Source organism: Antechinus flavipes, chromosome 5 (assembly GCF_016432865.1).
Source record: "Antechinus flavipes isolate AdamAnt ecotype Samford, QLD, Australia chromosome 5, AdamAnt_v2, whole genome shotgun sequence".
NCBI classification, from domain to species: Eukaryota; Metazoa; Chordata; class Mammalia; order Dasyuromorphia; family Dasyuridae; genus Antechinus; species Antechinus flavipes.
Genome location: NC_067402.1, coordinates 238,024,368 through 238,040,721, shown reverse-complemented (window position 1 = coordinate 238,040,721; position 16,354 = coordinate 238,024,368). Strand labels below are relative to the sequence as shown.

Sequence of the window (16,354 nt, the reverse complement as noted above, 5' to 3'; positions counted from 1 at the left end):
CATAGTCTTTTCTAGTTCTTCTTTGATCATAAATTCCTCCTTTCTCCAAAGATCTGATAGGTAAATTATCCTTTGTTCTTCTAATTTGTTTATGGTGTCATCTTTTATGCCCAAATCATGTACCTAATTTGCCCTTGTTTTGGTATAGGGGATGAGATTTAGGTCTCTGACAAATTCCTGACGTATTATTTTAGTTTTCCCAGCAGTTTTTGTCAAATACTAAGTTCTTATTCCAGAAGCTGGAATTTGGGGGTTTATCAAATGCTAGATTACTATAGGTCTTGATTATTGTGTCTTGTATATATATAATCTATTCCACTGATCCACCACTCTATTTCTTAGCTAGTACCAATGATGACTGCTGCTTTATAGTAGAATTTTAGTTTTGGTACTTCTAAGCCACCATCTTTTGCATTTTTTTTTCATGAATTCTCTTGATATTCTTGACTTTTTGTTCTTCCAGATGAATTTTGTTATTATTTTTTCTAGTTCTATAAAATAATTTTTTGGCAGTTTGATTGACATGGCACTGAAAAAGGAGGCCAATTTAGGCAGAATTGTCATTTTTATTATATTAGCTCAGCCATGAGCAATTGAATTTTTCTAATTGTTTAGATCTGACTATTTGTGTGAGAAGTGTTTTGTAATTGTATTCATATAGTTATTGTGTTTGTCTTGGCAGGTAGGCCACCAAGAGTTTTATTTTGTCTACAGTAATTTAAAAGGGATTTCTCTTTATCTCTTGCTGATGGGCTTTGTCAGTAATATAGAGAAATGCTGATGATCTATGTGGGTTTATTTTATATCCTGCAACTTTGCTAAAGCTTTTATTTGTTTCCAGTAGGTTTTTGGATGATTTTTTTAGGATTCTCTTAGTATATCTTCATATCATCTGCAAAAAGTAATAGTTTTATTTCCTCATTGCCTATTTTAATTCCTTTAATCTTTTTCTTTTCTTATTGCTAAAGCAAACATTTCTAGTACAGTGCTGAATAATAGTGGTGATAATGGGCATCCTTGTTTCATGGCTGGGTGTAAATTCCAAGGAGTCTTCAATACCTGGCTGGCAGTCTTTTATGGCTTGGGCTCTAGAACTCCTCCTCTTACCTCCACAGCAAAGTGGGTCTGAGAATAGGAGCTTGATTGATTTAGAAAATCTGTTTGTGTTTGTATGAGTGTGAATTTGTGCTTTGTCTTCTGTTTCTGTCAGTCAGAGGAATTATAAAGAAAAAGATCTTGCTATTTGGGATTTAAAATTGCTTGTTTTATATATAATTGGACTTATACAAATAGCTTTTAGCTAGAGAGAGGAAAAGAAGTTCTGAGATAGGGAAAGTTTTTAACTACCACATAAAAAAAGAAAAAAAACCCTGACATTTCTGTGTACCTAGAACTGGCCAATTAGGGGTTAGAGAAATAGTTAAGGTTATAGAACTGCTAAAATATTTTAGCAGATTCGAGGGGTTTTGAGACTGTTTTAAATTGCTTGGCACTATCTCTATCTGTTAATTTGAGTTGCTCTATCGTATTTTTACATAGATCTAATTTATATGACTAAAAGCCTTCTGAGGGCCTGAAACTGAGGCTTACAGGAAAAAGAAAAAAAAAAAAAAAACCTTTTCTACAAAAGAAAAAAAAAACTACCCTTTCTGGGAGTTTCCAAGTTTCTCTCCTTTGGAGAGGTTTATGGAATTTGTCCTGGCTAGGCAGGCATCCCTCACTGGTCTGGATTCTTCTAGTGTTTGTGGTAGTTCCCCAATATCTTCAATATGGCCCTTTGGCATTTGTGGCATGGAGGATAGACTAGTCACTGGGACACAGACTGCAGCTGGACACCTGAGTCTAAATTTCTCTCTGCTACTTTAGGAGGGGTTTAGTAGAATAACATGGAACAAATTGTACCCAAGTATGGATTGTTGGAGACTATTGATTCTGATATTTTACTTCTAAGATTTTAAAAGAAATAATGGGGAGGGATTGCAAATTGAGTGGCAATTTGATACACTTGGGCAACCGCCCTCATCAGAGAAAATGGAAAGAACAAATCAGATTCTTAAGAAATGGATTATTAAATTGATGTTAGAGACTAAATTGCCCAGGACTAAATGTTTGCCTATTGCTGTGTTAAAGAATTAGAATTGCCTCAGAAGTGATCTGAAACTTTCCACATATGAGATACTATTTGGTTTGCTTTATTTGGAGGAGAAAGGGAAAGACCCTCTGTTGGAACAAAAGATAAGTTTTTAAGGCATTATTTACTGGCAGTGTCCTCATCCCTATTAGGCTTTAGGAAGCAAAGCTCAGACAACACTTTTGGAGTTTGCATTTCCAGAAGAATGGGTGCTTACTAAGTCCTGAAAGAAACAGAGTGGGAAGGACTTACCAGGTATTATCAATGACTGAGACTAGTCTGGACACTGAGCTAAAGGATCTGTGGAGGAACCTCCAGAATGGATTGTTACGGAAAATTTATAACCTCTAAAATTGATTTTGCAATTAGGAATGTTTTGGTGGCAAGGGAGATTAATTGTTCTTAGAGGAATTTTAACAATATTGGTGTTGTACCTGTTATTTATGCTTCCAGAAAAGTTTATAGAGAGTCTTTGTTTGGAAGAAATTGAATTAACATTTTTTTAGGATGAAGAAATTATTAATGTTAATTCTAATAGAGTTCTTTAATGTGAAATTAGAACAGTATATTATATATTCTATGTGAATTTTAATTGGTTGTAGTTACTCATTTTAAAGATGTTTCCCTTTTTTAGGGATATTATGAGAACGGTGGTTTATGTTTTTGTCCCTTGGAACATGGTTAATACCTGAACATGTTTTGATATAGATTGGTTATTGAGCATCTTAAAGTAAAATGATTTGTGTAATGTTGAATTGTGAACTTTCTAGGATGAATCTCTTACTGTTATCAATATAAGATTATAGTAATTACTTATTTAGGATATGTGATACTTGAGAGTTAAATTCAACTAAAGCTTTGATTTTTTTTTTTTTGATTTGATAAACACTTGCTATTTGAAATAAAATCTTTTGTGACTGTTGTGGTGTTTTTCTTCTTTAAAATATAATATAATGGTTCTCTCTGGGAGCAGATTTCTCAGGGAGGTTTTCTAGAGGCAGCCTTAGTTTCAGTTAAAAATAAATAATCACCCAAAATGCAGCCAGCTGGCAAAAATGCAAACATTTATTTTCTCCTTCCAAAATAGCCCAGTTAGTTGAAGCCTATCTCTCTGCTTGGTTCTAAGAGCTCTTTCAGCTTTGTCCTTTGATTCTGCCTCTGCTTTCTTCAGCCTCCAGCCAGCACAAAGATGGAATGAATCTCTTTTGCCTCAGAGAGAGGGCTTGTGGGCTTCCTGCCAGAGTGCTCCTCTCCGACCCCAGTCAATGTTCCGAGGTAACTCTTTCTAACCTGAAGTAACTAACTAACCCAAAGCTAAGAGCCTCTTTATATATGATCTCCCAAAGGTTGACTCCTCCTTCTGGAGGCACACCTAAGGGACGTGTGAATTCACAAAGTTACAAAGTTTGCTTTGTGAATCTCCCATACTTGTGAACTCCGATGAGTACTTAAATACTTCTTGCTTATATGAGCTCTTTAAAGGTGTGAACACAAACATTGTATCAATTAGTTCTACTTAGTACCTTATTTCAGATTCTGGCCCAAAACATTTCCTTGTAGGATTAGATCAATGATACTGAACCATGCTAAATTAGATAATTATTGTCTCTATCAATTCTAATGACTTAACAGTTTATAAAGATTCCAACAGACTATAGCTGATATTATTTGGAGTTTTGAATTTGGTTATAATTGTTTGATGGATCATCAAGCCAGTAATCCACCATCTGAAAGGTATATGCCACAGGCTACTCAGAGGAATGTGATCCTAAATTGTTACAGATAGAGATAAGCATCTGGGCAAGATTTTGGAGGATAAATCAGGGCAAGTATTCAGTAGAAGCTATGAGCACAATTCAAATATGTAAAATCTTGCAGTTTCCTTTCTGAAAATATATGATCATTATTGTGAAGTCCAGGTCAGCTCCCTGTTGACCTCAGGGGCAGCTAGAGTCAGGATCAGAAAAAGTCTTTGGTCTTTAGGGGGAGAAGTAAAGGCTCGCCACCAATCTTCTCTTTCCTCGTCATTCTCCTCCAAAATGACTCTGGCTTGACTTAGTCCGCCCCCTAATCCCTCCTACAATTATCTGTATACACCAAAAGATCAAGTCAGCATAGAATAGTGAGAAGGGCCATTTTCCAAGCATATGCTAATAGAGAATCCAATAGGTAATAGCCTTAAGTGCTTGGTTGTCTGATTCCAGTGTACCTATTCAGAGTTTCAGCCCTTTACACATTATATCCTAAATAATAGGTAAATTTACTTATTTAAATATTTAAATACTTAAATCTGTTACTAAATGCATATATCTGTCCGTTTCTCTTAACATTTTTAAATGTTATTAGAAAAGTTGCTGACTTTCTTAATAGGCATCTTTATTTGTGAAGAGTTACCTACTCTAATTACTGGGGACACAAATGGTTGGGGTGATACATAGCCCTAAATAGGAGTTGGGGTACAGAACCCTAATTTGTATGCTAAATAGACTAATTAGACTCCAGGTTATGGTAGAAATAAGTATTAACTAAACCACAAAGGCACCACATTTGTTAGCAGACCAAGCTACTCATACTAGAGAAGCAGTACTCCAGAATAAATTGGTATTAGGTTATTTGCTGGCTGATAATAATAGGTAAGTAGTGAAGGAAGTTACCAAGACAGCAGAAACTTGGCCCATATCCCATTCCAGACCTGATCCTCATCATTTAGCTCTTGGTGATCTGGGTTGAAAGCAGCTGGAGAAAACAGGTTCTTAGATTCTTGCTGATAGTTTTCAATGGAGTCATACTACTTCTTGTCTGCTTCCCCTGTGTGATACAGCTTATCACAAGGTCAATACAGACATCACTGGTCAGGATGGTAAAGATTGAACAACCTGGAGGGGGATGGCGAGTTAGAGAAGTTAAAAATAAATAATCACCCAAAATGCAGCCAGCTGGCAAAAATGCAAACATACTGCAACATATCTAACATATATAAGACTGCTTGCCATCTAGGGGAGGGGGTGGAGGGAGGGAGGGGAAAAATCAGAACAGAAACAAGTGCAAGGGATAATGTTGTAAAAAAAATTACCCTGGCATGGATTCTGTCAATATAAAGTTATTATTAAATAAAATAAAGTAAAATATTAAAAAAAATGTGAGTTATTATTAGTTTAAAATTTTAACAAGCTATGCCAAGAACTCTTTCACAAACTAAGGACTTATTTTCTTGGTTAATTTTTCTTTTTTTTCAGACGCTGCAAATGGACATAAACAAGCTTAACATAACTTTGCTCCGAATATTTCGTCAAGGAATGGCAGCAGCTTTAGGAGTCCTACCACAACAAGTTCACATCAATCGCCTAATTGTAAGCTGCCCAGCTGTTGTCTGTCCAAATAACAAGATATCTTTTAATTAAACAGTATTTCATTGCTTAAGGGAGGATTCTTTAGACTATTTCTCTTGTTGTCAATGTATAGTCAATATAATAATTGAAACATTCTTATAGAAATAGAGCTAGAAGGTACCTTAGGAATTATCAACTCCAGTTCTCTAGATGTTAGGAAATTGAATCAACTAGTTTGGGTTAGTGCAGCTGTTATATTAAGTTTGTGGTTTTTCTCAAAACTACAAGACTTTCTGATTGGCTGAATCCATTTGTGTATTCTTAACTCCCCAATTCCTTGTATACTCAAGGTTTCTGAGAGATTGAAACTTAATTGTTCTGTGGAATCTTAACCTTCCTTAACTTCTCACATTCTCAGTGGTACCCACTGTCCTACACAGCTTTGAAACTTGCAACATTTTGTGGAAACCCAACTTTGCAGTATTTCTCACACTTCTACTAAGGGGCTAACATCACCCCATCATCATGTCATCCTTGGACAGAGAAAATATCTCCATACCAGACCATTACCAGTTATATCAGACCACTCCAAACCTTGGGTTATATAGACAAAACAATCTGTTTCCATTCAAGTTTGAATAAATCATAATGGTGTTTCCTATCCTAAATAAAATTCCTAGCTAGGTTGGATGGATTTGACTGAGATCAGGGCAGCTAATGCAATATCATCATCAGTAATGTTCTTCAAGAAAACCTGAACTTTTTAAAATGAGGAATTTAGAAGAAGGGGAGAACTTCAGAATTTCCCCCAAGATATTGATTATTAATAATCATTTAATCACAATTTTACAGGGAATTTATACTTTAGGTAGGGGTTGGACTAAATGACTTCTAAGCTTTTTTTCCAAAATTAATATTCTATAATTCTACACATTAATATATTACTCCAATAACCTATTTGTCATACACATATATATTGTGATTTTAAAAATTAGTGAAATAATTTTTTCTAAAAATAGAAATGTCATCCTGCAAAGTATATTGGGCTGCTAATATTCCCTGAGGATATATGCAAATGTATATGTGCATATACAGCAAATGTTCTAGATCTAATTTCCCAATCTGGTAATGTGAAGCTATGTCTCCAGAACTTTGATGATACATCCACTTAGGGCTTTAGGGTCAATGCTGTGGAATTGAAGTTTTTTGGTTTTTTTCTCTTTTTAATGCTATAATTTATGAATTCCTACCAGTGTACTTCTCCCCATGATTATCAGTTGGTATCAATTAAATTGCCAGCTTTAATTTGTTTTTAGAGATATTTACTAAAGTGTTAGAGTAAGAAAAGTTGGTACAAAGTATCCCTCAAAAAGACTGTTATTGAGCATATATGACAAAGGGATAACTTACAACTCTTGGTTGCTAGAAATCCTTTCTTCTCCTTCATGGGGCACTCATTACATTCCCTTTAGGTGTATTGCAACTTATTTGCTCTATTTCTTGTAAAGTTTGAATCTGCCTTTTCTCAGTCTTCAACTCCCAATATAGACAACACGCCAGCTGTTCTAAAGAGATACTTCAATTGCTTGACCTCTAAAGTTGTTGGGTTTTCCTTTGATTAAATTAGAGAAGCTAAAGGAGTGAAAAAAATGAAGCTAGCTCTCTAATTTACTCTTCTTAACAGCTTGACTGGGTGGGCTACTACTAGTAAGATGACAGATGTTGAAATACTGTTTTATATAGATCTGACAGAGTATGATCAAGTCCTTCAACCAATTAAAAAAGATTTATTAACAAACCTAATTGAGAAAGCTTTGATTTGTTGGTTCAAGAAATGTCCAGGGCTTGCTCATACCTAGCTCACATCTCTTATAAGTTAATCAAATCAAGATATTGTTTCATCTGATAAACATATCAGGACTAAAGAGATGGGGTCACCCTCATATATATATATATATGTATATATATATATATATATATACATATATATATATATACACACATATATACACATATATATACACACATATACACATACACACACACACACACACACACACACACAAAGATATAAATATCCTCTTTTGATGCCTTATCAAGATGTAGAAGTGGTTTTGGCTCTGCCAGAAAAACACCTGTTCCAGAAGTCATACAAATGTAGAAAGGCTTCAAATAAGCATGTGGGGATGACCTGTGTGTCATCTACAGATTAGCCTAGCTGAATGTGGAAAAGCTCCTCACCAGGTTAGTTGAAGAGTGACTTTTTAAAAAATAACATCAAGTATTAAGGACTGCCTGTTATATCTAATATATTTTTAAGCAATTAGCATTAGCAGGGTGGTGGAAAATGGGAGTACAAAGATAAAAATTATTCCCTGACTTAAAGGAGTTTATCTGCTATTCACTTTGACTATCACAAAGAAATTAGAGTCTTCATTGATGACACATAAGTGATCTAGTGGATTATGTTACATTTCAGTGATTAAAACCTACATACTAGCTGTGTAATCCTGGTACTGTATCAGTTCTCTGTTTCTAAATGGAGGACAATAAGAACTCTCATCCCCCAGAATTATTGTGAGAATAAAATCAGATAATAGATGTAAAGTGCTTACCAAATTTTAAAGCACTTTATAAATGTTAGCTACTATTATTATCTACACCATGGAAATCATGGTGGTTCCTTGCCATATTAAAGTTTATACATGTATATAGATTTTAAAAAGTTGTATTTTTAAAAATATAAATTTAGAATCACATTTATATATGTGCATATAAATGCTTACTGTATGTAATTTTAAAATTAATATATTTTATATGATTACATATGTAATATTGTAATGCTGGAGAAACTGAGCAAGATAGAGATTAGAGAGTATTTAATAATTTATTAAATGGAGAGTTATACTGGGACCAATGGATCCATGTTTGTTCTTAGGGCTGAATGAAACTATGGTCTCCAAGAATCCTGCAAACAATGAGATTTCTCAAAGACATATATACACGTGGCTCAGAGGTAGAGGGTAGACTGAGGCAGGGGTGGAGTCAGGATGCTGAGATTGGGAAGAGGACTGACAGGGTGGGGTGAGCCACTGGAGATGGGGATGACATAATCAGGGGGAGGCACCCTGGACATGGGGAGAGGCATCTTAATAAGACAGTATCTGACATTCCAATAGCTTGGGATGGGGAGAGGCATTCTGATGTTCTAAAACATAAGATCTTTTATCACTATCAAGTATTCTGATAAAGAGGGAGGGGAGGTTTTGCAGAACTGAGAAGCAGGGAAATCGAGGCAGAACTGAGTCAGGATAATTAGAGAAACTGAGTCAGGACAATAAAAGAGAACTGTGGCATAACAATGTCACCCCCAATATACATTTTCAGTCCTGAAAAATGGACCACCATATGTAATGACTGCGCTAGCCCCCAGGACACCCCAGAATCAGCCAGAGTCAGGATAAGCAAAAGTCCTCAATCTTTATTCTCAGTCCCCTTAAACGCAGGATTGAACAGGATGGAAGCAGAATCTCCATGACTGCCTTCACCCTCATCTATTGATGAGAGTGTGACCCTGGCTAGCTTTACTCCATCCCCTAATCCCTCCTACAATCCTCTATACACCAATCATTGAGCCAGTACAGATAGTGGAAAGGACCATTTTCCAAACATATGCCCAATCAGTAGTTAGCTTCAAGCACTTGGCAGTCCTGACCTCAGTGCATTGAATTCAATAGTTTCAACCTTTTACTACCACAGAGATGGAAACTTATACAATATTAATGAAACTCAGGGCCCATCATGTTCCTAATCTAGAGTCTGTGAGCTATTTCAATCTTTTGTAAGTCTATGTATTTTACTTTATGCATTTAGAAAACATTATCTTTAGTGTATCCATAGACTGTACTAAGAAACTGCTAAAGAGGTCCATGCTACAAAAAGAGTTTAAAACCTTGTTTAAGGAACTCAAAAAAGAATTAACACTTTCTCACCAAAAATGAGGAAGAGGTTTGATCTCAGAAATTCTTAAAGTACATGATAAATAGATAAAAATCCAATAGAAATATTTTTGCAACAGATATATCATTGAGCAATAATAGAGTTTGTTTAACAGGGACACACTAAAATATAATGGACAGTAATCTAGTTCTGAATGGAGTCTCTAAAATGACTAAGATCCAAGATTAAAATCAAAATATCATCAATGAATGACATTCACATTAACACAATAAATAATATGTCAATCAAGAAATAAGTTAATAATAGTCCCTCAATAAACATTTATTAATAAGTATGTACTATATGTGTCAGGCATTGTGCTAGGTGCTGAGAGGAATTTACTTAATTCAGGCTATTCATTTTAAGGAAAAATACTAAAGCTGAAACTTAAATATTTTGGCCACATAATGAGAAGATAGAATTCATTGGAAAAGACTGGGTGTTGGGAGAGGAAAAAGAAAAGGGGACAAGCAGAGAATGAAATGGGTAGATGGTGTCATAGAAACAATGAACTGAATTTGGACACACCTAGAGGAATTGTTGTTGTTTGTCCTTTGTTCTCAAAGAGGATCATGATATCAGGGAAGTGATGCAAAGGTATTGGATTTAAGTGAAGGAGGACTGCTTTGAGAGATAGTAGAGTATAAAAGGACCTATCATGCCATAGTCCATGAAGTCAAGATTGAATTACTAGACAACAACAATTGGAAGAAAGATTTAGAGATAAAATAGACATTAGAGGCAATTAACTCCAACCCCCTCAATTTTACAGATGAGGAAACTGAGGCACAAAGAGTTTAGGTAACTTGACCAAATAAGTATTTGAGGTAGGATTTGAATCTAGGTTTTTCCAGACTCCAAATTCAGTTCTGCCTTACAATCAAACAAATGGCTGAAATGGATGTATTTGTGAGGGAAAAGGGAAGGTGTGGAACACCAGGCTGTCTAAGGAAGAGAAAAGAGGGCCAAAGTTAGAAAAAGAGAATATTAAAGCTTCAATATTAAGTATTAATCCCATCAACTGGAAAATGGCTGAACAAGTTGTGGCATTTGGTTATGATGGAATACTATTGTGCTATAAGAAAGGATGAGTTCAAAAATTTTAGGAAAAAATGTGGAAAGCCATAAATTATTGAGTGAAATTAGCAAAACCAAGAGAACATTGAATATAGTAATAGCAATATTATTTTAAGAATTATTTTGAGAGAACAAATCATTTTAACTATTTTAATACCCAAATTAACTATAAAAGACATATAAAGATACTATCTCTATCCAGAGAAAGAATTGATAAATATGAGTATGTATAGAATAATTACCTACATATATACATATACAAAATATATGTGTATATCTATCCATCTACATTTATTTGTGTTTAATGGCAGCCATTTCTAGAGGGGAAGAAGGGGAAGAAAGACTTTATTATATATTTAAAAGGAATAGTAAATTATATATAATATTTGTAGTTTTATGTGCATCATTTTTATTATACTGTTATGAAAATTCTGATTTTTCTTCCATAAACTTAATTAATTAATTAGAATTAAGAATATATATTAAGTATCGGTATTGTATCCCAAGTAATTTCTCCACTTAAATCTTGAATGAGATAAAAATATATATAATCCAAATCAGCAAATCACACAATATAAATATGTGTATGTGTCACAACTACTTATTGTCATAAGACAGATAAACAATTAGATAGATGGCTGGAAGATACCTTATAGACATATATATATATATATATATACATACATACATATATAGAGATCAGCACAGTGTCTCTAACAGAGCTCCAGTCTTTTCTCTCTCCCTCTCTCTCTTTTCATCTTCCTCCTTCCCCTTTTTTCCCTCCCTCCCTCTCTCTCTCTCTGTCTCCCACTCCTACCATATATATATATGTATGTATGTAGTTTAATATTTTTATCTATGTGACCCATGACACATATGTTTGTTCATTAAAACAAATGTTTAAAATTCGTTTTCATCACCCAGGGGCAAAAGCACAATCTCATAGTCTAAAAATGTTAATTGTTAGTTTTGAAAACTGTAAAAATGTCTGCTATGGTTTGTTGCTATATTGTGGGAGGCCAACTTAAGAAGGTAAATTTTTTCAAAATTACAAATTATAAAATCATGTTAAATAATAAATGTTCACTCATAGATATGATCTGTTGGTCACAATATTTTTTTTGGCACATTAATTTCTAAAAATAAATATATTTGGTGATTATATCTTAAAATGTTTATTTAAGAATTATCATAGAACCATCTCAAATTTTACTTGTTCTTGTAATACTTAAAGATGTTCTCCTTTTGCTTAGGGGAAGAAGAACAGCATTGAGATGTTTGTATCTCCAATAAATAGGAAAACTGGAATTTCAGATGTTCTGCCATCTAAAGAAGTGCTGCATTCACTTGATATCAATATTTTACATCAGAGTCTATCTCAATTTGGAATTATAGAAATCTCCCCTGAGGTATGTTATCCACGGATGATTGAATACTATTTGTATATATCACAAAACTAATAATTATACTAGAAAGACGTAAACTTTGGCCTACAAAAATTATGAAGAAATGTAGCATGATTTCCTACAAATCTTACCCAAAATGGTACAGTTAATAATAGTTTCAATGTTCTTTGAAGATAAAACACTTCTTCATGTCCTGTAGCCTGTTTTTACCCTTTTCATTCATTCCTTGGCAAAATTCCTCACAATTCCAACTGCTTCCAGATTGCTTCTTCTATCTCCAGATTTTCATGTCAGGTTCTGACCTTTTAAACTGCCCAATATTGTATATGTATAGTTCTATAACATAGCTCTACTTAAATTGCATTTGTTGACTCATTAGTATCAGCATTTAAAATTTGTATATTCAACATTAAATTTATAACCTTCTCTTCCTTTTCTGATGTATCATCAAAATCCCATTATCTTTATAATCACAAAAATGTACAAATTTGAAGTCTTACTCTTCCTTTTTTGCTTTATTCCATAGACCCAAACCACTGTCAACTTCTTCTAGTATGATCTTTGAAATGTTCCTCCATCTTTTTTTTTGTTATTATCACAACTGCCATTAATTCACATCTAGAACATTAATTACTGTTTCTTTGTTCATCTCTGCATCCAATCTCTTATCACTCTCACCTATATAAACTTATTTGAATATTCTAATGAACTTTCTTCTTTCTAGTCTTCTTGAGCCATACTCCTCTTTACATAGTCTTCAATCCAGTGACACCAGTCTTATTGTTCCTAACATACAACATGCTACCTTCCAACTCTAAGTATTTTCACTAGCGTCCTGCAAGTCTGGAACTCTTTTCTGCTTCAGTTCTACTTTCTTCCTTCCCTGGATTTCTTTAATTCTAACAAAACTCTCATCTTCTGCGAGAAGTCTTTCCTGGTCCTTCTTAGTCTTAGTGCTATTGTTTCGAAAAAATTTCCAATTTTGTGTGTGTGTGTGTGTGTGTGTGTGTGTGTGTTGCTTATATATAGTTGTTTGCATGCTGTCTCCTCCATTAAACTGTGAGATCTTTTAGGATAGTGATTGCTTTTTGGTTTGGTTTGGTTTTGAATTTTTATCATTTTTTATATCCTCAGTACTTAGCAATTCTCAGCACAAAATAGATGCTTAAGAATGATTTGGCTTAACTTCTACATCAAATTGTGTCAACATATACAGTTTGAGTATATCAAATGGATCTTTGGTCTCACCTGTTTGGAAATTCCTTTCAATAGCCCATCTATTCCTATCCATATGGTGCCATCTTTATGCTTAGTTTCCCATAAGCTTTTCAAAGGAGGTCAGTCTAACATAGCAGAAGTCTTCCTACTTTTTTCAGGATAATTCAAGGGAAATTGTTGGAATCCAAATGTGCATCTGTCATCCCTTATTTCAGCTCATCTTTTTTTTTCTTTCATATAATTCTGGTATGTTTTTTTTTTTCATTCCTGTTCTTTGCAGTTCTGAATTACACCTCTCCATTGCCTTTTCTGTGATGTTCATTTTTAATCTTTGAAAACTGTTTCACTGTCATATAGCAATGCCAAGAGAATGTTGGTATTAAAAATATGGGCATTTGCTATTGTGAGAATCTTAGGGTCATTAAAAGAGTTTTGTAGTTTCCCAAATATAATACAACTTGCTTTCCATCTAGGATCACCTTATTTTTTGTCTATGTTTTCTGTCCCAAAGATTTTGACGGACAAGATCTAAAGGTTGTTTGTATGTAATTATTTGTCATATTATTATTTAGGCAATGACTGACTTTTAATCATTTACTTGGTCTTTACTTATATGGATAATCACACAGAATTCTTTTGAGATACTGTAGAGTCTTAAAAGAAGCCAGGGAAATTAAGAGATGAAATCAGTCTCAAAGCATTTTTAATACCTACTTTTTGCCAGGCACTGTGCTAAGTATTAGGGATGCAAAAAATGCAAATGGTAGTGTACTTTTTCAAGGAGTTCACAATCTAATGTGTGAGACAACATATAAAAAATGAGGTTTGTTAACATCTACACAACAATAAAAAAAAAAAAAAACCTAGACAATAGTGGGAATAATCCCAAAGGGAAGATACTGAAATTGAGGAGTACTGGAAAAGTCTTCTGGAAGGGGAAACTTGAAGGAAGCCTAGAAAGCTGATTGTCAGAGACAGAAGGGAGTGGGTTCCAGGAATGGGGAAACAGTCAATGAAAATTCCCAAAGCTGAATAAAGCAGCATAATGAATGTGAGGAACAACTCATACCACTAACACTGAATTGCAAAGTGTGTGGAATTAGAGAAGATATAAGAAAGCTATCAAGGTAAGACATATTTTGTTATGAAGAGCCTGTTTAAAAGAGGCAATTGGGGTTAAGTGACTTCCCAGAGTCATGTAGCTAGTAAGTGTTAAGTGTCTGAAGTCTAATCTGAACTCAGGTCCTCTTGACTCCAGGGCTCATGTTCTATCCACTCTGCCATCTAGCTGCCCCTAGGAAGGGTTTTCGAGGCCAAACAGGGGATTTTATGTTTGGTACTAGATGTAAAATTCACTGGAATTTATCAGATAGTAGCATTACATGGTCACTCTGTGCCTAAGGAAAGTGAGAGAATAAAGCATTTCAGGGGCTGAGGGAGAGCCAATGCAGAGGAATAAAGATATTCAACATACCAATATAACAGATTGCATCAAGGTAAGAAAAGTGTTAGATGGCTAAAAAGTTAGCAAAAGATCAGAACATAAAATGCTTTTAAATATCAAAAAAAGAGGAGTAAATACTTGATCATGGAAATGATTGGGAGCTACTGGAGTTCATGGAGCAGGAGGATGTCGAGTTTTGTCCATGAGAAAATGAAATCTTTTTTTGCAAATTTAAGATTACTGGAGTTTAGATCCAGACCTAGAAGCTTTTAGAAACTCTTTAGGCCAAATATTCTCATTTTATAAATGAGGAAACTAAGATCCAAGTAAGATTAAATGATCTATCTAAGATCACATAGATTGTAAGTTAGTTTCAATACTCAAGTTCTCTCATTCCACAACACAAAAGTGAATAGTTAGAGGACTTTCCACTCAGATTGCCTTAAATGTCAATAAATTCCAAAAGTCTTGTACTTTAAAGCAGAGAGCCAAATGTCTTTAATACTATCATGCTGATGACCTTGGTGGCTCTTTCTGGAGAAAAAATAATTAACTTTGTTTCATAAACAGAATCGTAATACATGAATTTTGATTGTTCTTTCAAACTGAGTTCATTGGCTTGAATTATTTTTAAAAGATTTCCAGTATATATAGCATTGCCATTCTTTGAAGATTTAATTGAGGCTAACAACACCTAAAAATATATTCATCATGTACAATAACATGAAATTTTGAGGAAAGAGTATAGTTAAAATATCTAAGAGATATTGGATATAACTATCCAGCTTAGACAAGTATACCAATAAAATTTACCTAATAATTGTAAAATTTATATTCTACTTTTGTTTTTGTGTCTACATTCTCAGCATTACTTCCTGTACTTAAATCCAAAATTGTAGCCCAATAAATTAATTAACATTTATTAAGTACCTACTGTTTCCTTAGCACCAGGGTATACAAAAAGAAGCAAAAGATAGCTCTTGCCCTCAATGTAATTGATGAGAGTAAGGATACAAGGTAAGAGAATTATTATACCTAACATATCAAGCTGATTGTATCTATAGTGCCATTTAAATCTGGGCAGAAAAAAATGTAATTAGTCTTTTTCACTGCTAAAGTATTTATGTGGACAAAATGAATAATCTCAAGGAGATTCCAAACACCAATTGTTAAAATTTAAATGTAAGGATTTACACCTCTGAAATTAGCAAATGTTATTACAAATAGGGGAGTGACATTGTTTTTGTTGATTTCTAGATGTGAAAACATGATGGAAAAAAATGTTAAGAATATAGATTAAACTTCAAAATAAGGGGTACAATTTCCAAAGATACTTCAGGATGCACAAGTTATTGAAATAATCCATCAATCAATAAACCTTAATTAAATGCCTACTACAGTGTGGCCAAGCTAGGCACTGTGCTAGGTGCTAGAAATAGGAAGATTAAAAAACGAAATGCCCTCAAAGAGCTTATATTCTATCCATAATGATCTGATTCAATGAAATATTTTCATATTGTATCCACCTAATAGGATTCTCATAGACAAGTTCATAATTCTTTCCAAAAAGTGAACCCAGAAATAAGATTGAGATAGTAAATTAACTCTGTTAAACTTGATAGAACCAAAGAGGTTGAGCTAAACAGGACTTTAGAGCATTTAGTCCAAGCCAAATGCTTCATTTTATAGATAAGGAAACTGAGTCTAAAAAAGGTTAAAGAGGCTTTCCCAAGGTGACATAGGAGCTAAG

At 34.0% G+C, this 16,354-nt stretch overlaps 1 protein-coding gene across 4 annotated transcripts in view; it reads left to right on the top strand.

The window, feature by feature from the left end:
- The window catches only part of PTPRR (protein tyrosine phosphatase receptor type R), a 394,529-nt gene that overhangs the window by 169,402 nt on the left and 208,773 nt on the right, over nucleotides 1–16,354 (top strand). For all 4 annotated transcript variants that reach the window (XM_052000767.1, XM_052000768.1, XM_052000765.1 and 1 more), the window contains exons 3-4: nucleotides 5,368–5,481; nucleotides 11,790–11,945. In XM_052000767.1, the coding sequence (XP_051856727.1) occupies nucleotides 5,368–5,481; nucleotides 11,790–11,945 (270 nt within the window). The remainder of the gene's footprint in view (nucleotides 1–5,367; nucleotides 5,482–11,789; nucleotides 11,946–16,354) is intronic.